The sequence below is a fragment of the Leptodactylus fuscus genome, chromosome 2 (assembly GCF_031893055.1).
Source record: "Leptodactylus fuscus isolate aLepFus1 chromosome 2, aLepFus1.hap2, whole genome shotgun sequence".
NCBI lineage: Eukaryota > Metazoa > Chordata > Amphibia > Anura > Leptodactylidae > Leptodactylus > Leptodactylus fuscus.
The window spans coordinates 23,333,935-23,358,731 of NC_134266.1; the positions used below are offsets into that span (position 1 = coordinate 23,333,935).

Below are 24,797 nucleotides of genomic sequence, written 5' to 3' on the forward strand. Positions count from 1 at the left end.
ATGTAAAAGGAACTTATCTATATCCTGACCTCCGGATGACTTGGAATTTCCTTCGGCTTGATATTTCACTCTGGAGATTGGCAGGTGCAAACTGGAAAGATGGCTGGACCCCCCCCCACACACCATAGAGAAGGCAGATACTGTTTATTACCATCCCTGCCTTTCTGATTGGTATATGTACAGACGTCACCATGATATTTCTTGCTTCGGTCTATTTAAAAAAACAAAACAAAAATAAAACTAATAAAAAACATCATTGCTACTAGTCTTGCCCTCAGAAGCTCAAAACATATATATGAATAATGGAGAGGAAAAATATTTTAATAGCATTTTATGCTATTAAAAAAAACTTGAAAAATCTGAAAAACTTTTACCCTTTTTTAAATTTCTAGATATTAAAAGAAAAAATACAAAAAAGAAAATTGTAATTAAAATATCCTATTTATCAACAAAAAATTATTTGAATAAACCCAACAAATTTTTTTTTTTTTTTTTTTAGTACATGAGGCTTTGATACCGTATATACTCGAGTATAATAAAAAACTAAAAATTAGGAAAATTTCAAAAATTAAAATGGTCGGAGTTTTTGGGTGCAGTAGATGCTGGGGAAAGGGAGGGGGTGTTTTGGTTGTCTGTCTGCCCCTTCCCTGAGCTTGAGGACTCGGTTTTTTCTTCCCCCACTTGGAATTCAGTCTGGCTGACTATAGGGGATCTGCAGTGCTCCTATTAACCCCTTCCAGACAGAACAGGAGCACTGCAGATACCCTATATTCAGTAGACCGGGCGCTGTCAGACACAGGGATACCTAATGTGTATGTGTGTCACAGTCATTTTCTACTTACGGTATATGTATTCTAGGGAAAGGAGGGATTTAGAACTTTTATTTATTATATTTTTTTTAAAGCTTCTTTTTTTTCCTCACTATTTTATGGGAGATTCTATACATTACTATTGCGGCTGGTCATAGACATGACTCGAATATAAGCCGAGGGGGGGCTTTTTCAGCACAAAAACTGTGCTGAAAAACTCGGCTTATACTCGAATATATACGTGTATATATATAGTTTTAATTTTTTTTTTTATTTTTTTTTTAAATCAAAGCCACATGTACTTTAAAAAGAAAAAAAATTGTCTGGTAATGAGTAAAATGCTCCAATCATGAGCTGGTTAAGTCCATATTCTGGTTTTGCAAAAGATATGGGTTTCATACCGTACCTCCATATGCTTCATTCCATACAGATATGTCCAGAGGCCCACATTTACTAATAGACCATATAAATGAAAAAAATGTGTCAAATCTGCACCAGATTTATCACAGTGACTGATGCTGGATGATAACTCTGCCACATCTTTACACAGTCTACATCTACAAATTTTAGCTCAAATTTAAAGCTGGGCCAGGTTTTGTGAGATTTTTTATTTTTCTATAAATGTCCCCGGTTTAAGCTACATACACCCAAACAATCCTGGGCCACAAAAAGGAATAGGACCTGTCCTGATTTTTTCCCCGGGGCATACAGCCCCCCCTTTATGGGATAGAGCCTTCTTTCTCCTACTCATGAGTCAAATCTACTGTACAAAGACTTCTATTTTGTGTCTAGATAAAAATTCGGGGTGACTCATGACCCGAAGAATCTTTTGGGTCATCGCCTCTGGAAACCTTCAGAATTTGACATAAGTATACAATTGCTAATGAAGAAAAAGCTTCTTATACCTGAATGTCTCACATGTTTTAATAAGGAGGAAATATAGAAAAAAGCTTTACCAAAAATCGAGCCCTGCAGGGAAAACTCAAGCCGAAGTGGGATCCTTTCTTTTGATATTTTTTGTTGTTATAAGTATTTGTGCTTCTTTACTAACATTACTGTGCCTACAATTCCAAAATCTAGACTTTTTATGGCCTATTTATTTCTACAATCCTGGCGACGTGTGTCTGTGTCCAATATTAGAGGTTAGGACTTTGGGGTGCAGCAGTCAAACTCACCCTAGAATGATTTGGTCTTTGCTGGATTTCATCTTTGATTTGATGCACAATATGGTGGGATATTAAAAAAACAAAAAAAATATTACTTTAAATAGTTTCGCTGCTACTGATTCTGACAAAGTTGGAATTTTTTTTTCTAGCGTCCACCATTCCCAAGCAAAGAGCATAATTGCGTTGAAAGTAACGGAAATGATTGCTTAGGAATGGTGGCGGCTAGAGAAATAAATTCCGACAGTACCAGAATCAATGGAACCGCATCTATTAAAGGAATCAAAGAGTTGGAGGTGGTGAAAGGTCTTCTTTAAAGGGATTGCCTTGGGAGGTAAATTACCTGACAAAAACCACCAGAGGAAGTCGTGCCGGACCTTGTGGTTGTAACCCTGGGTCATGTGATCGGAACCAGTTCCCAACCTGTGGGTCTCTCAATCTGTTTCCTCCTAACTAATTGCCTAGGCTATGGGGGCTAGTTTCCCAAAGTCAGTCCCATAACCTAAATAATTAGCTAGTAAGGAAGGAGAGGTCAAGGTTTGGGTCCGATCACATGACCTGGGGTTGGTACCCTGTCCAATATGCCCTTGTCCAGCGTGAAGAAACCACTGGACGAAGTCTAGTAAATTTAATTCCCCGAACAACTCTTTTAAGGACATGAAAGATGATCCCGGTGTCGTGCACTGGCCCACTAGGCATGGTTCAGTGTCTCAGCGTGTTTGAGTGGAAGTCACTGCTCATATGTCCTGACCACCTGGACCAGACTTAAAGGAGCTATAGGCAAGCAGAGCCGTTTCCATAGCTCTGTTACCACTTACCACTGTGGGAGTTACAGAAACCGCATAGAGCAGCTCTGCTTTACGTCCCACTCTGGTCTTCGCAGCAATTTGCCAAAATGGAAATAATGGGAAAAATAAGTTTCCATAAAACTATGGCTGCAACCAAATAACGTTTAACCAGCGACCAACGTGTGGCCTAAAATGTACGAACTTGCTTCCAATCCGACTTAAGTTCTGAAATCTCATGAGTCTGATCTCTTTACTACAATTAAAAAAATAAAAAAATTCCCGAGAAAAATGATTACAAAAGAAGTTGGTTATTTCCTACTTTTAAGAAGTGCTATTATTAGTGGTGGCCACTTACGAGTGTGTGGTCATCTTCAGATGTCTTCTGCAATTGTTTCCAAGGAATGGGTTTACCTTGTCTGGTCTTTCCATAAAGCGATGTCCTAGAACTTTTGTGTTCGGCTTTGTTCACATTTGCGCTGGAGGCTCCATCATTTGGCGTATTTTAGTGAAGCCTTTACTTTCAATGTTCAATGAAATGTAGAGGTGAACAGAGCCTAAGAGAGACACTTGGATTACGAGCCCCCTCATCATTGCACATGTTTAGGCTTATTGTGTTGTGTGTAGTCTCTATGCACTTTGTTCTAGTCATAGGTAAGAAATAAAAAATGCAAAAAATCTGAATATCTGTCAAATATACAATTCTGATTTAGAGAACTTTTGCCAAGTCAATTTTTGCGAACCTCTAGTTATTGTGTCTATTGGAGAAACACCCTTTCCCTCAACTTGGTGTCAATCTGGCATTGAGCAGAAGACCTAGATCTAAGATGGACTCATATGAAATCCTGCTGTTGTTAGGCAGTTTGTCCATCGCAACCAGTCTCTCAAAAGATTTGGATGTCCATCTACTGGATCTAGTCCAGCCTTGTATTCCTTAATTTGCAGTAGTCAACACATTTTTATATGGATATATTATATTTCTGGAGACCCTCATAGAATTTAGAATGGAATTCCAAGAAGTTTAAAAAATCTGATTCCGAGTTCTTTATGGCTGACCACCATGGTCATACAGAAGCTCCTCTAATTTGTGAAAGAGACTAAATTCTCTTAAAGTAAATTATGTAACGAACGATACATCAAATTATACAATTCTATAATAAATATAATTAACCATTTTCATTAGAACTTGGAGTTGGTTTTATTGAAAAAATTCTCTTAAATAAACAATTTAAAATAAAAAACAAACAAACTTGGAGTTGGTAACTTTTTTCCAACTCCACCCAAATTGACGCCAACTCTACAACTCAATGCTACGTAGACATTCATTCATGACTTGCGCCAAATGATGAATCAAATCGAAGTTTCAGATCTACTGTGTAGTAGAGTATTCAGTATTGCTGTTGCTCTTAATCATGTGGTGGGTCATGTAGGAAGGCTGGAATATCTAGTACAGTATGGACATCCAACTTTTTAGACCGGCATTCTCTTTTCGATACTGTTCATGGTGGGTCAACAATGATACAAAAATATTAGGTGGGAAGGGGGTTTTATAAAGACTAGTGCTTTCTAGACCAGACATTTACCTGGAAGTTCGAGATGCACCAGAAGTATTATGTGGCTTCACCTTATTAATTCTGGTGCACCACGGGTGGTCCCAAGCTCCTGAACTGAGGTCTACACCAGTTTCACTCGCGCCACTTTTCAGGAAATTTGGCAAGACCTCACTGGCCAGCCTCTGTTTCCCGCTTGCCAAGGAGCAAAGTGGTACATCTTTGGTGTAGTAAATGGTCATGCACCAAAGATCCGCCATATCTACACCAGTTTAATGGCATAGATGGAATAGTAAACTCCTCCCACTGTATTTTTTTTTCGCCGGTCTAGTAGAGAACTTCTCTCCTTAACTTTTGTAAAGAATGGCTAGCACCCCCTACACACTACAAAAGATGGCCCCTGCTCATGACTGTTACCCGGTAGGACTCACTTTGGTTACCAGATCGTCCTCCTAAATTCAAGGAAAGCAATACCCAACAATTTCCAATTCTATATCTACAAGTAATGTTTAAGCTACTTGTTTTGGAGTTTTGTGATTTTGATTTCCATTCAATACTAAAATAAAATTCAGAAGAATTACCGCTATGCTTTTAGGTCATGTGTCTGACCAAAGGTTGGAGAGTAAGGGCAACCAGCAAAATTTTGAGTGGAGAAACCATCTTAAACTCCAGAATCTGTACTCATACAATAATTAAAATTAAGAAAGGGGCTTTCCAGGACTTACGTATTGATGACCTTCTGATAGATCATCAATATGGGACTGGGTTGGGGGGAGTCCAACACCCAGAACCCCCACCGATCAGCTATTTGAAAATGGAACACTGTTCACAGGCATCGAGGCCTTTTCCCTGTACCTATGACGTTGCTTTCATTGGTCACATGGTACAGCAACCGCTCAGCCCAAAAATATTTATAGCTCTGTATTTGTTATTCAGTGAAGAGGCTGATCAATGGGGTTTTGGACCCCCATCTGTCAAGGATAGGCCATCAATGTATAAGTCCGAGCAAACCCTACCATACTGACCATGCTAGGCCAAGGCCATTTTCTACACCCTGTGGGTGACAAGTAACCTTATATAATGGACAGAGGACACATACAGAATGGCTATACTTTAACTACAAGCAGCAATATGTAAATTGAAATCGGTATATGTTTCAGTGGCTTCTTGTAAATGTTTTTGGGGGTTTTTTTGTGGGGATTTTTCTCGTTTTACTCTAGTTTTGTCTTATTCCTCTATATTACAATGTAATGTGTATTTTAGTAGTGTTTTTTATTATAGAGTACTGTATACTGTATTTGCACTCTTTAGTGAACCCTTCTCTCTTGTTCTAACATGAGAAGATGAAGAGACTATGCATTTTTAATGGTGAGCCAATTTTGGCAGGTCCGGTTGATCATTTTTCTTGATGGCACATGTTGTGAAAGAAGGATCGGGCTCGATCCAGTTTTTTTTTCACCGAAGATCAGCCTATATGCTCTATGAACTACAAGGAACCTGGCCCATTCACTCATTACAAGGATGAACTGCTACCAAGACCACCCCTTTAAGGGGCTGTGGGTAGGTTTGGCAGGCCAGTAAAGCACATGGGCATCACCGTGTAGAGATTTCATGCCAGTTTAGTGATGAGCACAGACTATAGCACAATCAATTTTTTTGATACCTTGTAATATATAATGTTCCCCCGCACAAGTGCCCATTAAAGGATTAATGGATCGGTTGGCTAAATCCAGATATAAGTGGCAGAAAGATCCTCTTATATACTGCTACTTGGTATGGAGTCATAGCAAATCATTGTTGTGTAGTAAGTGGCAAGCCTACGCTATATTTGTGGATTTAAAAGGGTTCTCCTAGACTATATTGATGAGCTATTTTCAGAATAGACTATCGGATTAGTGAGGTCTGACATAGAGAATCCCCACCGATCGGCTGATTAAAGGTGCTGCACGGTTTGGAAAAGACCTGTGATCTCTTCACTGCTTAGAAAGCACAGCGCCATTCATTAAATAGTGGCTGTGCTTGGAATTGCAGCTCATTCCCATTCACGTCACTGACCAATGGACGTGATGTGATTGGCCTGTGAAGAGGTGAAACTCATCCGAGCACCACAAGCACTCCAAACAGTGGATTGGTGGGGGGGACCTGAGTGTTAGATTTCATCGATCTAATACAGATAGTCTCTCCTAAGGATTGGTTTGATGATGATCAGGGACCCTATATAGGAGTTTGGTTAATATGTTAGTGGTTTTTTTTTTTTTTTTTTTTTGTGTTTGAATACGATGTCTGCAGACGGAGATCGCCATTTTTTGGGCTTAGTCAGTTTTCACCCTGTTAGGAGTGCCTGTATACATTAGACTAAAGACAGGTGAGAACTTTAACAGCGGAACTTGGCAAACCTTCAAAGATATTTAGGCAAAAAAAATCATTGCTCGATACAACATTCTGCGGAAACGTTTGATGGACTATGATGGGACAATCTGCATTACGTCTATGAAACCGCTCACGAGACAATCATTCATTCAATGTTATGTCTTTGTATCGCTGCCTAAAATTCATCGTAAACATGTGATGTGTAATAATTCTTAGTATATTTATGGATTGCAGTCTCTTGACCTATTAACCTTGGATTGTACAACCAAGTACCGGAATCCTCAGTGTTGTAACAACCTGTCTTTATAACAATTTAGGAGCAAGTATTAAAAAAGAAAAAAAAATTAAAAAAAAATTCTCCCCTGCCCCAGCTTGTAAATCATTCACATGCGATGTAACGGGTATCCTTGTGTATAGTCACTCTGTAAAATATCTGTCTGCTAAATGTGAACAGACCTCAAGCGATAGATATGTATCCTTAATCTTTATCTTTAGGGTGAAAGTGCAATGCATTAATATACAGCTTGCATCCACTTTTTACAACATTATTATTCAAATCCACGTAGTGAAGATTTAGCTTTATTTTCTAGCCCTGCTCCATTCACATCCAAAGCTCCAAATTTGCTTCTTAGAATGTCCTGTGATGGCTTAAAAGTTAACAATGTATCTGTCATCTAAGTTCCTGCAATGTCTTGATCTCTAGAAAGAGGAAATCGGTAGAGATCTCAAATTTATCTTTAGATGCAACTGGAGGAGAAAAAAAGTTGTTTGTTCAGTAAAAAATTTTTAATAGCATTTACTATATAGCAAAAAATGTATTATATATAAATCAGGATTTAGGTTTGTAGTCAGAGAAAATCTTCCCATTGAGAATGGTCGAGTCGGTGGCTGAGTCTGTGGCCCCCTGGCTGAGTCTGTGGCTCAACCCCCAGGTTGTCTGCCTACCATATGCAAAGTCCTGGGTTTGAGAAAAAGAAAAGAAACTTGTTAAATAAATAACAATGTTGGCCTGGGAAAACCCAGCATCTTGACAACTCCTTTAGCCCTGTCAACGAGCTTCAGGCCCAATATAGTATTACATGTTTCCCATCCAAATAAAGATTTCCTTAACCCGGGTACAGCTTTCTTCTATGATCACAACCACCCCCTGCAAAGAGGAGTGGGTGAAGGAAGCTGACAACTGCTGTGAGCACATTTCTGGCTTCCTAGAAGTGGTTGTCACTTCTAAATCTTGAGTTGATGGCCTTACAAGCTTTATACTCTCTGGTATCACCCTAACCATAATGCACATTTCAGACATTGGTGATATTTCTTCTGTGCCTTTTGAATCCCGTCTTCTCATCGGGTAAATGTTTCAATTAATCATGTCCCCGTTTTCCATTTTTTTTTGTACAGCTACCTTTGGGCTTACAAAAAAAGGCCTTATACCTGGGCTCTTGGCTCAAAAATTTACTGCCACCATCAAAATCTGTTTTTGAAAAATTTCACCTTTTTCATTTCTTCAGGAATTTTACAAGTCAGGCTAAACTTGACTGTACCTTGGCGATGTTACGAGTTGATGAGGACTTTATTTACTCAGATATATATATATATATATATATATATATATATATATATATATATATATATATATATATTTTTTTTTTTTAATATTAATATCATCAAGCACATATGGTCATCAAAAAGCTCCATGTGTCCTGTACATGTTCAGATTTGTCTCTTCTCTGGATTATTTCCTTAGATTAGAAATCTGGACCATGTATAGTCACTTCGATGGCAGACATATGGAATGTCCTTCTAGATATCAGGTGGTCTGAGAATTTTCCATCCTCTCAACAAAGAACCTGATGTTGGTGGGGTTAAAAAGATATCTGCTTGAAGCTTAGAAATCAGCAGCATTGTTGTTGGTGGACAATCCTCCGCCACCCCCTTCTCCCCCCAACATTGTACATTTTGTAACTCGTAGATAATCTTTGAGGTAAAATTTAATCAATGTTATTAGTGTGGCCAGAGCCGATTCTACCTGCTATACTGTACAGTCTGTTCCTTGCTTTCTGGTATACCTTGATTATGGCTCCTCGTGGGAGGTCTTAGAATTTTCAGCATCCAATCAGAGAAGCCAACACGTTCTGGTTTGTAGATTGAGGCATATACAAGAGCAACGATTTACCGACTGTAGCTACCGAAAACCTATAAATATGCGGATAATTTTCCTTTTGGATATACAAAACTTGTTTTGTGCGTACATTTTTTTATTGTCTATTTAATGCTATTGAAATGTTAACAGTATTTGCTGTCCATTCAGATTATGTGAAATTTTTTTGTGAAAGTTAACAAACATGAGCTTGTATTGTTGATGTTCTTGCAGAGTTTAAAAAAAAAAAAACACCGTTTCCTTAAGTGCCAAATTAAAGCAAACTTTTTATTAACCTCGTGACTTCAGATGACCTCTTTGCTGTTCATTACTCTAAACAGTTTTTTTTTAATTATTTTTTTTATTTTTTTTTTATGTAGATTGTGAGCCCCACATAGAGCTCACAATGTACATTTTTTTCCCTGTATGTCTTTGGAATATGGGATGGAAATCCATGCAAACACGGGGAGAACATACAAACTCCTTGCAGATGGTTTTTTGCTCCTTGGCGGGATTTGAACACCAGGACTCCAGCGCTGCAAGGCTGCAGTGCTAACCACTGAGCCACCGTGTGCCCCTTACCCTAAACACAGTTTGATTATCCCGTCTGAGACCTAGAAATACAGCTAAGCAAATGCAATTCGCCTCTGAGATGATACCAAAAAACGAGAGATTCCATAGGTGAGGTGGGGCCCTCGTCCTTTGCAAAATTATTGTAAGTAGGGAAACTGAGGAATTACCCAGAAAAGTAATAAATAGCCTAATAAAAACCAGAAAAATGTCATCATACCAACATACAGGAATTCAAAAAGGAAGAATCTCCAGTCGCCAGAATGTCAAAAGTACAGCCCCGGCCTTTGGGCCAAGAAGTTTATTTGGCCATATCTCAAAACAGAATATTAAGAAGTTTGCACATTTTGAGTACAGAATAGAGGCCGTTTAAAAAGTTGCAAGTAAATTAGGCCAAAATGAAAGTGTATTTTAAGTATTGGTCAACTTTTTGAAAATTTTTTTGGCAGAGTTTGTGATAAAATTTTGTAATATTCTGTCCCTTATGTATTCTTTCCCTTGTTTCTTTCACTGAAGCACAGAAGTGTATGACCTCTTCTATAATGCAGGGAAGCGGAGACTGGAGTACTTGAGGGACATTATAAAACTTAGAACAGCGGTTTTTGTGTCATATGAGAGATAAAAATGGAGTCTTATTTGCAGAGATATCATCTGTCGAAAACGCAGTTCTGATTGGGAGCAGCGGCATATAAATATCCTAACCCCGTCTACTGTGTTTTAATGTAGAACTGTGATATTTGTGTCCTATAAAAGACGATAATGTCATCTTTCATAAGGCACCAAAACCACCAAATATAGAAAGCATAAAGAGGATTGTAGCGCAGGTTTTGACAGAAAGGCTCCAAAATCCATATCAAGTATGTTACATTTATTAATGTCACAAATACTGCCAAAAAGTCAAATTGTTTGGAGGTTTAGGTAAATTTTAACTGGCCTACCACTATTGTGTCCACCATAAACATGCCTGGCTCTTCAGTTCAAAAGGAGATAAATCTTCTGCCAGACCACCCACAGAAGTAAAAAAATAAAAAATAAAAATCCCTCATCCTTTTTTCTTTCAACATTTGCCTACATAGGACTGTTGGGGCAATCCTATACCCAATAGATCAGGGGTCCTCAAACTTTTTAAACAGGGGGCCAGTTAACTATCCCTTAGACCATTGGAGGGGCAAAATATAGTTTAAAAAAAATAAAATAAAATTAAGATTAAATGCTCCACAGTATGCCCCCCAAACACACAGTATTATATGCTCTGCAGTACACCCCACATACTATATGTTCCTCAGTACCCCCCCACAGTATTATATGCCCCTCAATACGCCCCCTCCACACACAGTATTATATGCCCCTCAGTTCACCCCCCACACACACACAGTATTATATGCTCTGCAGTACACCCCCCTACACATACTATATGTTCCTCAGTACCCCACACACAGTATTATATGCCCCTCAGTTCACCCCCCCACCCACACACATTATTATATGCCCCTCAGTACACCCCCCCACACACACACACAGTATTATATGCCCCTCAGTTCACCCCCACACCCACACACATTATTATATGCCCCTCAGTACACCCCCCCACACACACACACACACTATTATATGCCCCTCAGTTCACCCCCACACACACAGACACATTAATGCTCTTCAATATATATATATATATATATATATATATACACACACACACACTTTGTACCCAAGTCAATAGACCAGTATGCACCAACATGTAGAATAGATCTTGGATCAAGATTTCGGTTGAGACCTGCTTGAATGTGATCAAGAGCATGCCATGAGGATTCAGGCAGTGTTGAAATCCAAAGGTGGATTAATAAAATAATAGAAATTTAAATTTAGATTTTTCATAGCAAAACAGTAACAATAAGAATCTTAATAACTAATCATATGCTAAATATTCGCAAGTCAAATTTATGTATGAGATGGCCAAGAGGATTGTCTATAAATGATGGTGGTCTCGTTCCAAGCTGTAGTGAATGGCGAGATATGGAGCCTGAGTGTCCCAAGTTCTAAGGATTGTTACCCTTTTGCTCATGAGTGTAGATATTGGTCAGTGTAGATATCAATCTTGTTTACTAGTGTGAATTACAAAAGCTTTGGCACACGATAGGGATTGTAAGTAGAGATAAAACAAATGTGTATGGGCGGAGGAGTTATTGTAAAGGTCAGCGGTTACTGTTGTAGGATTTACAGCTACATTACGTCTAAAGCTTTATACACTTAGGAAATTTTTTGCCTACATGTAGGAACCCACCAACTTTATTTACTGGAATACTATGCTCACCCTATCAGATGTTGGCTACACATCAATGATCTCAAACCAAAAAACACCAATGGCTCTAGAGTTTCCCGAAAGAAAGAAAACCAAAAATGAGTTGAGCTCAGGCTGCTCAGAAAATTTAATAAAATATCTATGATTTGAAAGTAAAAACATATTAGTCTAAAAAATCTGATTTTAATTTATTTAAAAATGGTAAAACATTCCCTTTAAAGAGCACCTATCATGTCCTCGGGCAGACGTGGTTTTACATACCCCTAGAAAGCCTACAGTGCGCTGAATTCACAGTCTGCTTTCCCGTTATGTGCCTCGGGGGAAGAGATATCGGTACCGCCTACAGTAGTGTCCATAGCGCTGTACTGTCAGAGGGGCATTCCTTACCGCCCAGTGCCCGTACTGTCAACTCAATGAACAGTACTGGCGTTCCTCAAAAATGCCCTTCTGACAGTGAAGAACTATCAGTAATGGCACCGATCGCTCTTCCCCTCCCGGGCACATAATGAATTCAGCACACTGTTGGCTTTCTAGCGGTATATAAAACCGCGTCTGCCCAAGGACATGAAAGGTCCTCTTTAAGTCAGTGAAGACCAAGTCTTGAAGATTGCTATGGGAAATTTCCATGTGCAGAAGGCCTATCGTATAAAAGTAATAATAAGTGATTCCATGCATTATAAACAACCGATTTATAATTTCTCGGGGGGGGAAAGGGAAGGTTTGGCAGCTGAGCAAACAAGAAAGACCGGAATTGACAGATGAAACATCAGCTTCATGGGCAGGAAATGGATGATAAAGGAAAGATGTTTCCTCTTTATTTATTGACTTAAGGATTATTGTAAACGGACACCTCAACGAAAGGATTTGGAGGACTCAGGTAGAACATTGTGTTCTGGTGTCGCAATGATGCCATATTTGCGGAGGCACACATTGATATGACTTAGTTGTGTTTGCACACATGACATTGAACTTTTTGGTGCCTACAAACCATATTGCTCAGTCCTGAATGTGTTTCTGCCACCATCAACACCTGCATATCTTCTAGTTACTCCCTCTTATCATAGGGGACCCCCCCATTTGTCCATCTGGAAAGAGTAATAGCTGACACTACTGATTTCAAGTGTTCCCATTCCCACTTGGGCTTTGGTATTTTGAAGTCTTGGGTGTGATAAGTCATATTTGCCCCCTCTCTCCAGGACCCTCTTGGAAGAGTTGTAAAGCTTAATCCTGTCTGTAGATACCCCTCTTTATTCCTGTAGTGCTCTTCACTCCCAGACATCTGTAGAGGCAATGTCCTGACACCAGACGTGGTCTGTAGTTATCAAGGAAGTCTAGTCTTGGCTCTGTATTTATGTGGGGGTCTAGCCTGGGGTCTGTATTTATATATTGGTCTAGCCTGGGGTCTGTATTTATATATTGGTCTAGCCTGGGGTCTGTATTTATATATTGGTCTAGCCTGGGGTCTGTATTTATGTGGGGGTCTAGCCTGGGGTCTGTATTTATATATTGGTCTAGCCTGGGGTCTGTATTTATATATTGGTCTAGCCTGGGGTCTGTATTTATATATTGGTCTAGCCTGGGGTCTGTATTTATATATTGGTCTAGCCTGGGGTCTGTATTTATATATTGGTCTAGCCTGGGGTCTGTATTTATGGGCATGTGTGGAGGGATTCTTAGCCTAGGGTCTGTATTTGTGGGGTGGTCTATCTAGGGGGGGGGGATCAGCTGTTAGAAGAGGCCGCAGTGCTCACAAATGTGGTAGCCTTTTTCGTGTGCTGGTCATCCAAAGGTTACATGGTACAACACCAGCACAGTCCCATACAAGCGAATGGGACGTAGTTGCTTTAACTTAATACAGATCTGGCAAAGCCCCGTGGCTTTCATTATGAACAGAATACATGGCGCCATTGTGAAGATAACTTTATACTGGTGGACTCTTCAAGTCTACGTATTTCATGGACGCCCTTGGACTTCAGTGGTTGCTGTGCAATTCTTCTTTATCGAATGACTAGTCTTAAGCTGTCTTTCACGCAGTTCACAGTTGGAGAAACAGCTGGTGGACATCCCCTTTAAGCCGGATATATAATTACAGTAAAAACCAGTTACAGTGTTCTTGTTTTATGTTATGAGCTTCGTGAACCTCGTTTATTCAGTTTTATTTGGTTATAATGTATTCAGCTTGTTGTTCAGATATACAAAGTTTATAGACTGTTTATGAGACATTTTACACATGAATGGTCCCATTAAATGGCCGATGCTGCTGCCCTAGATATGTCATTCCTGTAAGATGTATCTAGACGATGCGAGTGTTCATCCGCACAGTGCCTGGTAATGATATGCTTGACGTACAACAACAGGTGCTGTCCGGACAACTGCGGCTGCAGATCTTTATACACGTGTATTTCTTTTCCTCTAATGCCTTGTCCTATAATCTAACACCTTTTTTCCCCTATAAATTAAAGGGTTAATCCTGGATTACAAAACCTGGTTGCTTTCTTCCAAAAACAGCTGTCCGTGGGTTGTACTTGGTATTGTATCTAGGCTTCATTGAATGGAATAAGGCAGGGGCGGCAATGCCAATGACAAACCAAGAACATCTATGGTGCTGTTTTTGAGGAAAGCAGCCATGTTTTATCATTCTGGAATCAGAACTAAGGCGGAGTTCACACCGGCACTTGGTACTTTCCATACCCCATTCTGTTTGAAAAATGTGGAATGTTCTGTAAAAGTCCATTACAGTCTATGGGGTCCACGGGTAATCACTTTTAACGCGGATTGGGTTTCCGTTTTTTGGGTCCTCCAGTGGACCCGAAAAACAGAAGCCCAAGCGCAGTTGTGAACCTATCGTAATACTGTATTTGAATCCAAATTTTAATTCCATTAACTACAAGAATTTTTTAACAGCTTCATTCTGTACCCAGTTTTTAGCATTCTTCCCCCAAACTTTGCCCAGGAGCCATCTTCCATAACATCTTCTTGCTTCTCTTCGAGTCCCACAATCATAAGATTGACTATGACCATGCCCAACCCATTCAGACCACCACAAATGATCTGGTATATTGAAATCCAATATTCCTGATGCTTTTTATGACCCAACATCTACACCAGAGGAAGAATCAGGAGGCCCCAGTATACAGAAGATGCTTGTTTATCCTCCTGAAATTAGTGGGCTCTTCTGATCTAATGTGAATATCTCACTTTAGGCTTACACATTTTTTATTAGAAGGCAAGACTTGTATGGTCCCCAATTTATACAATGTCATGTCAAAGTTGAAACTCTTCCACTGCCAACTTCTTCTGTATTATGTTATGTAGCACCTTTAGGAGAGAGATGTTCACACGTAGAAATTTGATGCTGATTTGGTGGTGGATTTTGAAAACAATGAGGCCGAAAAAAATAAGCATCGTTCTCGATCTGGCCACGGGTTCTGTGTACCAGAATAGTTTAAAACCCACTAGTGTAGTATAGGTTGTATTTCAATATATTTCACAAATAGATATGCAAAAAGTTGCAGAAAAAGAACATTGTGAGCATGTGCGTGATACGGTACATGGAAGGATTTTCTTACTGCCGATAATTGTGTTCCGTAAAGTAGTCCTGTGACACAATGGGTCAATTGTACCACAATTCAAGGGAAAACCCATTGTTATGAGCTTTGTTTGGATCTTGGTTGTGGTTGTGTAGCCCCTCTTAGATCAAATTGATATTTGAGTTGAGTGGCCATTAACCATCTGGAAGGGTGTTGTTTTTAAGATCTCAAAGGAAAGTATTTTGGAAGTGTCTTGAGGGGGCCATCATGCCTGCTAATACAACTTTTCTATGGCATATGTTCACTGACCAGAAACCAGTGTCCAGCCTGTGAAGACAGTCTCTACAACACCTTCTCAATGTACCCTGTGCAAGAGAGAAATGGAGACTTGCCTTACACCAGTCAGTCACCTGAAGAAGAGCAGTATGCAGCATTACAATATTATCTAGCATACACAGGGTTAATACTCTACTGACATCACACTTCTATATTCTGGGTACATGGGTGCGGTTAGGGTACACCATTTTAGAAATCTCCTTACATAACCACAAGATGGAAGGTAACACCCCCTCTCATGAATATAAATGAGTGAGAAATACACAGGTCAGGGCCTTTGGGAGGACGATGGTGGGTGGTCCTGGCAGGTGGTCATTCATGGATATGTCGTGACCAGCCCAAGTCCATCAACCAGATGACAAGCATGAACCAAGCTGTAAACTCTACAAGATATCCAGATGAAGAAACCCAACTTCTCTGAAGATGTAAGCTATTGAGACTGACTGATATTTCTGTTATTCTGGACATTTCCCTTTTCCTGTGTTTTCCTTCAAGACCTTAATTAAATTCCACATGTTTTCATAACCAGCTGACTCTTCCCATCATGATGAGCCCTCACAACACGTGGTCACGAGTTTCACCGAAATACAGAATATTTTACAAGTGGCTTTCATGTTTTTTAATTATAGAAAAGTTGATCATTTCCTTTAGTTACGGTAGCTTGAACCTTGAAATTCTAACCCAGTTGTCTTGTGTCTTTCCTCCTACACTTTGCACAGGTTCTGCAGTGACACTGACCTACAACTCCACTCTTGTTACACCCCAAATCTTGGCTAAATTTCAATATTCTGACCACAAAAATCTGATGATGGAAAATTCCAATCACAAAAAAACTCATCAAAAAGTTAAAAAGTTATCACACGATAATTGACTAATCATTCTTGTGATGACCGAAATAAAACTACAGATGTAAAGGAAACCAAAATATCTCCCCACACGATATAAAAATATACAGTGATCCTAAATTCTAATGATCTGAAATGACCTGGAAAATAAGAGTTGTATATTGTAATGAAAACCCCAAAATTCTTGTCGGGAATTTCATTGTTGTTTTTGTCTGTACGGGACTTGGAACTGTCCAGGGGAATCCTTAATTTCAGCGCCCTCGGGAGGAGGGTGAGACCCAGTTATCTGGGTCTGACTTGCGCAACTTTCTAAGGTTGACCAGATGGACAGACAAACATTTGGAGCTATCCTCGGACCTGAGCAACCCCCACTCCCTACAAGGGGTGAATGAAACAACAGGGATGTTCCACCTATTTACACAAGAAATTAAACATCTTCCAGATTGTACATCAGGTTTTTCTAGTCTGAGTAATTGTTCCAACCGTTCTTGCGTTCTTGATTCTGGTCCACATAAGGTTGACGTTTTCTGTTAGATTATAGATATAGGGTGGATGTTTCAAACAGTCCTACAGAATTTAGTCTTTCCGTAGCAGTTTGACTATGGTTTGGCATTGAGTATCTTAAGTCTCAGCCTCTAGATCACATCTTGGCCATATTACCAGTGCCCTCATAGCATCAAATCCCCTTTTTGTCTCCCTTGACTGGTTGCTTGGTGCACCTTTTTGCATAGTCATTTTGGTCCTCTTCAAGAACAGTGTCTAGCTGTTCCAATTTTCGTTTCAGCCCATATGGTTAGGTTTCATTATACGACTGGTGGATATCTTTCGACAAAAGTCTTATCGAAAACTTGCCTGTTGATGAATCAAGCAGTATTCATCTGTAGGGAATCTTGCTAGCAAATGTTCAATTTTTTCTGCAGCACCACCGCAGGAGACACTAAGTATGCACAGTTAATTTCCAAAATATTAAACTATCACATAATACAGGACAGTTCAGGTCCTCCAAAGCTAGAGACACTCTTCGTAGATGTTCTGCACTGTGGTCAAGAGAGAACTATTCGGAACAAAATCCAAAATGGGTCTTCTAAACTAGAGACCTACTTGGTGCCCTTATCTGCTACCTTCCACATATTCTTAATGTACCACTTCAGATTTTTTTGTAGGGTAAGAGACACAAAGAGATGGAGTTGGTGGAGGGGATGAAAGTTCCTCTTCAAGGCAGTCATTGTCCTTGGGTACATTGGGAGTCTGAAGGTCCAAAACTTTGTATAAAAGGGATAGTGAATTGACCTTTACATGCAAAATATCATCACGAGAGACCTAACCACGTGTCTGACGTAATGACCGCCTGCCTACGGCTCATTGAAACCTCAGACAACCAACAGGCCTGGGATATCTTCTGGAATTTCAGTTGAGTGGGCTTCCCCTCTGGTTACCATTTTTTTTTTTTGTGTGTATTATTGTCGATCATCTGTATCCTGATATGACCGCCTTCACATTGTCACCCCATGACCTCCGTAACGGAGGAACCTTAAAATATGACCATTCATGAACATCCCCAATGGCTCATGGGCATATATGAAGACATACTTTGAAGTCTAAATATGGTTTCAACATGTCACTTTGTGGTCAAGTCATCTGACTACTATGTCGCCTGAAGATATTCATTGTACAAATCTATAAATGTATAATAGAGGATATGGAAATTTAAAGGAGAATATCGAAATTTAACTTTGTTAGGTATTTGTGTGAAAATTAAAAAAAAAAAAAAAAAAAATGGATTTGAAAAATTGCCAAAAATAAATCCTGGAGTTTTGTTGTGTTATATTCAGCCATCTTATTTGATCTTCATCTTATTTATCGTGTATCTCATTTAGTAAATCTTTGTAACATTCAATATAGTTGCTTTCATATCCACAAAATTAATTTCCTCCTCCGTTGACATTTCCTAGTGTGCGCAAGCGTACACTAGGAAGGGTTCATTGCCAACTGGTTAAATTTCCCTGCAGCGCTCCTACAGGTTAAATAATGAATTGCACTGTTTCTATTGAAAGCAGTGTGCTGTATTTGTAGGGTAGGCCTTATACATACAGGTACACTTTATAGTTGCTCTGTAGCTAATAGATATAGGCCTTGAACAGGATGCCACAGTGTCGCACTGGCTCACCAGAGTACCAGAGAATTTTTGGGTGGACCCAGGCTCTAATACAACAATGGTCCAACAGAAAACACTCAAAGTTGAAGTGTACAGTGAGGTTGTTGGAGGCTGGGACCACAGATTCGTTTTACCTGGTGGGTTCAAGGAACCTCGGTCTGACACTGGGAGACCCTTCTTGATTATTATTAAAAACAAATTTAATTCTTCTATTTTAGCTTGCTTTTTTCTTAAACCTCATGTTTATATAACCTTATGGTCAGCCCCGTTATCTGTGATGTCGGTACATAAGTCGGGAATTCACCCTGCGGCCCCTTGGTGAGCTCTTCTATCTATATACTGTACAGTATATATCTCCATGCCCACGCTCCGCTGTGCTGTGTACATATTACTCTCTGCTTAATCAGTAACCTTTCTCTAGAACAGAGGCCACATATGTCATATATGTAGTGTAGAGGAGATCACACATTCTTTATACTGAATGGGATATATGGAGTATAAGTAATATGTGACCACCATGTGCGGCTCTCAGTCCTTTATTTTGTTGGTTGCCCATTGGTGATTTACCCTGTAGAGCCCAACATGGGAGTTCTGTGTCGGGTGAAGCATGTGACTTGAGAACCTCTTATGCCCAGGGTTGCAAAATCTAAGATCCTGTGCGTTTAGGGTAGCAGACTCAATACTGACTACTTCTTTTCAGTATTACCAAACCGCTCCCTCCGTCGAGCATCAGCGTACCCACAAACATGATCACCTGTTGCCAATACCATTATAGGGCAGCCAGTGAGTCTACACATCACCCAAAACACATATTGTATATCGCTGTGCCCGTGAAGACCCATTTGTTTTATTTAACCCATGCAATAAAAGACAGGAAAAAAAAAAAAAAATGACCAAAGTGCTTGGCTCACCACCAAAATCACGTTATTAAAAAGGCTTCTATAAAAGATAACCAATAAGATATTTGTACCCTGGATTGTGGCCATTGAACAATATAATTTGTCCCACAAAAAACAAGCCCTCACATAGTTATAGTGAAGGAGGGGGAAAAAAATTACATGGTCAATGTGGGGCAAAACTGGCAGGTTATTAAGGGGTTAAAGTAACCCAAATATAGCAGAAGAATATTGGACCATAAAATCATAGGTTTGACTTTGCTGCTACTCTATAATATTAGACTTCCGTGTCACTAAAATCATGTATGGAAGCTTTAAGGAACTTCTCAACTAGTCCGACAATAAGACATTCAATGGCTGATCCAGGGTACATGAGGGGATAAGATCACCTCATTTTTTGGGGGTAAACTTGTTAATTTTTTTTAAAAAAATGTCTTTTTTTTCAGCCTGAGACGGTGGCAACTCTGAAACGCACAATAGAGACCCTAATGGAAAAGGGGGCCATTGTACGTAACCTGGAGAACCTTGGCGAGAAGAATCTTCCCTACAAGATCTCCAAACACAACCAGCGCCACACACGAGGAGGGTATGTTTGTACTTCGCGTTGAAATCTGAATGGATATATGGGGACACTCTTCATGAACGGCTCAAACCACATGCGGTATTACTAGTGGTCCCCATTCACGTGACTAAGGCCTTGTACACTGTTGTACTTTATATGAGGCTGGATGGAGACTCTATCGAAGAAATCTATCAAGTCTAACTTATTACCCTACTGCGTTGATCCAGCCAATTGGCCCATATCAGTGGAAAAAATTTATTTCCCACCTCCAAGTCAGGCAATAGTAGAAAACCCCAGATCAAATTGTTATCTCCAAAATTTTTTCCTTTCAAAAAACGCATCCTGGGCCATTTTGAACTTGAGTCCATTAATGAGTCTGTATTCACATGACCTCTCTGATGTCCATATGGGACACTGTAAAACAGCTCCTTTAATACTGATTGAATTAGATGTGGCACAACAAGTCTTGAAGCCAGTGGCGTAACTAGGAATGGTGGGGCCCCGTGGCAAACTTTTGACATGCCCCCCCCCCCATCGATGCCGAAGACCTTGACCGACCCCCTCCTACGCATTTCTGCGCGTTCTATTATGCCCCATAGTGGCCCCTTAACACAGTATTATACCCCATAGTGACCCCTGCGCACAGTATTATGTCCCATAGTGGCCCCTGCAAACGATATTATCCCCCATAGTGGCCCCCGCACACAGTATTATGTCCCATAGTGGCCCCTGCAAACAGTATTATCCCCCATAGTTGCCCCTGCACACAGTATTATCCCCCATAGTGGCCCCTGCACACAGTATTATCCCCCATAGTGGCTCCTACACACAGTATTATCCCCCATAGTGGCCCCTGCACACAGTATTATCCCCCATAGTGGCCCCTGCACACAGTATTATGCCCCATAGTGGCCCCTGCACACAGTATTATCCCCCATAGTGGCCCCTGCACACAGTATTATCCCCCATAGTGGCCCCTGCACACAGTATTATGCCCCATAGTGGCCCCTGCACACAGTATTATGTCCCATAGTGGCCCCTGCACACAGTATTATCCCCCATAGTGGCCCCTGCACACAGTATTATCCCCCATAGTGGCCCCTGCACACAGTATTATCCCCCATAGTGGCCCCTGCACACAGTATTATAGCCCATAGTGGCCCCTGCACACAGTATTATCCCCCATAGTGGCCCCTGCACACAGTATTGTCCCCCATAGTGGCCCCTGCACACAGTATTATCCCCCATAGTGGCCCCTGCACACAGTATTATCCACCATAGTGGCCCCTGCACACAGTATTATAGCCCATAGTGGACACCCATAAACAATTATTATACTCTGGGGTCTTTTCAGACCCCAGAGTATAATAATCGGAGACCCAGGGGAATAAAAACATAAAAAACTACTGTTACTTACCTGTCCCCCGGCTCCTACGCGGTCTTCTCCACTGCCTTCTGCGCTCCTTGTACAATGACGTCGGATGCCACATGACCTGGGACGCAGGCTGGGTTCATGTGACGTCAGAGACGTCAGGAAGGAGGCCTGGCAGGATCGTGGAGAGGTAAGTAACATGTTTTTTATGTTTCTTACCTCTCCCGGTCCGCCAATCATTATACTCTGGGGTCCAAAAAGACCCCCCTAGTATAATGATAGCAGCGGTAGCGGCTGTCACCGGGCCCCTAATGTCCTGGGCCCTGTGGCAGCTGCCTCTGCTGCTGTGGCGATAGTTACGCCACTGCTTGAAGCCCTTATGGAGCTCACCGTATGAAACCAACATAGAAGACGCCTTAATAGCAGTCAATGTATTGCTGATCATGAACAATGATATAACATTGCCATAGTTACCAAGTTTCTTTAGTTTTTCCATGGTAAAATGTCACTTATTCAGTCATCCTGAGTCACTGATCGTGTACAATGCTGACTTATGTTCTAAATCTGATAATTCCTACAATTTAGATTTTTTTTTTTTTGCAAGTTTTTTAGAAAATATATATTTCTCATCATGTAAAAGATTGCACCCTGCGGTGCCCATAAATAATATGACCATACATTGTTTAAATTAGTTATAATACTGCTATTCCTATATAAAACTGCCACATGGTCTCCAAATAATACTGTCATAGAGTGCCCAGAAATAATACATCCGTAATACAGTCAAATAATAGCCCCATCTATCGTATATACAAAATCCTTTCTTTCAGTGTCCAAATAAAATTGCCACATGGGGTCCAAATAATGCCTTCATACTGTGCCCAGAAATACATCCATACAGTATTCAAATAGCCCCCTATGTGGTCTACCCAATACTGCTATTTCTTGATAAAACTGCCACACAGTCTCCTAATAATACTTTCATTATATGAGGAACTCTATGTATCTAAATAATGATCCCCTCTACCGTATACACAATACTGCCTTTCGGTGCCCAAATAAAATTGCCACATGGTATCCAAATAATACCGTCATACTGTGCCCAGAAATACATCCATACAGTATTCAAATAGCCTGCTATGTGGTCTACCCAATACTGTTGTTCCTTGATAAAACTGCCACACAGTCTCCAAATAATACTTACATAGAGATTCCCATATTCTGCATCCAAATAATAACCCCTTAATACTGCCTTTCAGTGCCCAAATAAAATTGCCACGTGGTGTCCAAATAATACCTTCATACTGTGCCCAGAAATAATACATCCATACAGTATTCAAATAGCCCCCTATGTGGTCTACCCAATACTGTTGTTCCTTGATAAAGCTGCCACACAGTCTCCAAATAATACTTACATAGAGATTTCCATATAATGCATCTATTGTATACAAAATACTGCCTTTCAGTGCCCAAATAACATTGCCACATGGTGTCCAAATGATACCATCATACACTGCCCAAAAATAATACATTCATACAGTATCCTAATCGCCCACCATATTGTCTACAATATTCTGCAGCACTTTACAGACATTGTGTCCTCTATATAGGAAACCCCCAAGGACAGTAATAGGCTGCCATTTTTTCCAGTCTGGCAGGGATTGGACCAGTGGCGCTTGAGTGGTGGGACATTATTTCGGGACAATAAGTTTTTGTATTATTTTAGATAATAATAATAAAAAAAAAAAAAATCCATGAACTCCTTCAGTACTGCAATATCCTGTAGGTCAGTGCAAAAGTCAGAGAACACGTGTAACTGTCAGTAAAATCTAGAAGATAGTGGCCCTGGGCAGCTGCCAAGTTTGCCCCACCCAAAACCAGACCCCTTATATCTCCATTGCAGTCTAGCTTTAGGCTTTTGGCATGTGCCTGGTATACAATGATTAGCACCTACCAAAAGTACAGCTTTTTTTTTTATATATACAGGAATTTTTATTTTATTTTTTTTTTTACATATGTATTATATATCATTTTAATTCAATGGTCAGCGCTCTTGTACAAAGCCAACCTGTAAGGTCGCGCGGTTTAATGTTCCGTTACGAAAAGCACTGGGATCCTTGTAAATGGCGCCATTGTCCAGACCCGTCTGTTTTAATAAGTAACTTTTTATCCCCTTTTTGTAAGTTGTCTGCCGGCTTTTTGTTGGCTGTTAACTTCTTTGTAAGTGCCGGGATGTGAGAGTTGCCCAGCGGGCGTCCCGGATGGTCACCAGGCAACAAATGATGCCATTAAGCTAGCTAATCACAAGTGTACGACGAAAAGTATGTATGGGTGTTGGAGGGGGGAGGGGGGGTAACCTGGTGCGGGGTTAACCCTTGATCTGTCAGAGCCTGAGGGTATTGCAGTTACGGTTGCTGATGACTGTAGCATGTAGGTAGCTATCGGGGGTGACTTGGGTTCTGTTGCCTTGGGTCCAAAAGGCTCCTCTGCCCCCTATCAACACACCATTAATGCACGTACAGCTTGGGAGCCAAGTACAGGTTTTGTATCGGGGCACAGGATATGCGTCTGTGTAATATAAATCTATTCTTTGTGCATTGACTCCTGGTTAGGTTTTCGGTCGGATAATGCTTCTACTCAGAAGGCTATGTTAGAAAGTGGTGAAGAAGTGTAAAGCATGACGGAGTAGCTGTCATTTCAAGAGGTACCATATTATAATCATGAGGGTCCAACCTCTAGAACTTCTTCTAGGTCACTAATAAACATACAAACCCTCTGCGAGTTTTTTCCTGCACAGTAGCACTTCTGACTCTGTTCCCAATGACGTCAACGCCCACCCATTATACAGGGGAAGGAGCGATCTGTTTTTGGTTTTTCCCATCGGAAGTAGATGATCCTTGTGGGAGAACCAGCCCTCGCTAATTTTGAAATTTTTAGTTTACCTTATCTTAATCACAAAAAAACCTCAAGAAAACTCCTTTGGCCACATATTTTAGATTAACAATTTCAGAAGGACTCGCTGACCATCAGGGTATGGGGGTTTATGGACCCTTCCCGATGGCAGGATCAGGCTGTTGGGTTTCAGGGTGCCCTATCTTTTTGTTCTTGGGGAGAAAAGCCAGACGCCTCTGGCAGCGGCCTCCTACTCTCTACGTGTTCAGAGATCATGAAGGTGCAGGGGATGAGAGTTCAGTGGACAACTATCTAAAGTTTATGGGTGGAAAGGCACCGATTACCCAGCTGAAAATGCTCCAAGATAGTAAAAAAAAAAAAAATTGAAAAATAATTTTTTTTAATGAATATTTATCTTTACCACCATAATTAAATTTTTGAAAAAAATATTGTGAAGATTTTTTTAGCTGGGGAATGTAATTTGATGTTTGGATGCTGTCTCATTTTGCCGGATGTGCCGTCCAAGACC

The 24,797-nt window shown here is 40.3% G+C and overlaps 2 protein-coding genes across 2 annotated transcripts in view; both read left to right on the forward strand.

Moving 5' to 3' along the window:
- Positions 1 to 24,797, forward strand: part of CLIC6 (chloride intracellular channel 6) — a 374,274-nt gene that overhangs the window by 90,827 nt on the left and 258,650 nt on the right. The gene's annotated exons all lie outside the window — the stretch shown is intronic.
- The window catches only part of MRPS6 (mitochondrial ribosomal protein S6), a 47,809-nt gene that overhangs the window by 19,613 nt on the left and 3,399 nt on the right, over positions 1 to 24,797 (forward strand). The window contains exon 2 of the mRNA XM_075263513.1: positions 19,889 to 20,028. Coding sequence (XP_075119614.1) covers positions 19,889 to 20,028 — 140 coding nt within the window. The remainder of the gene's footprint in view (positions 1 to 19,888; positions 20,029 to 24,797) is intronic.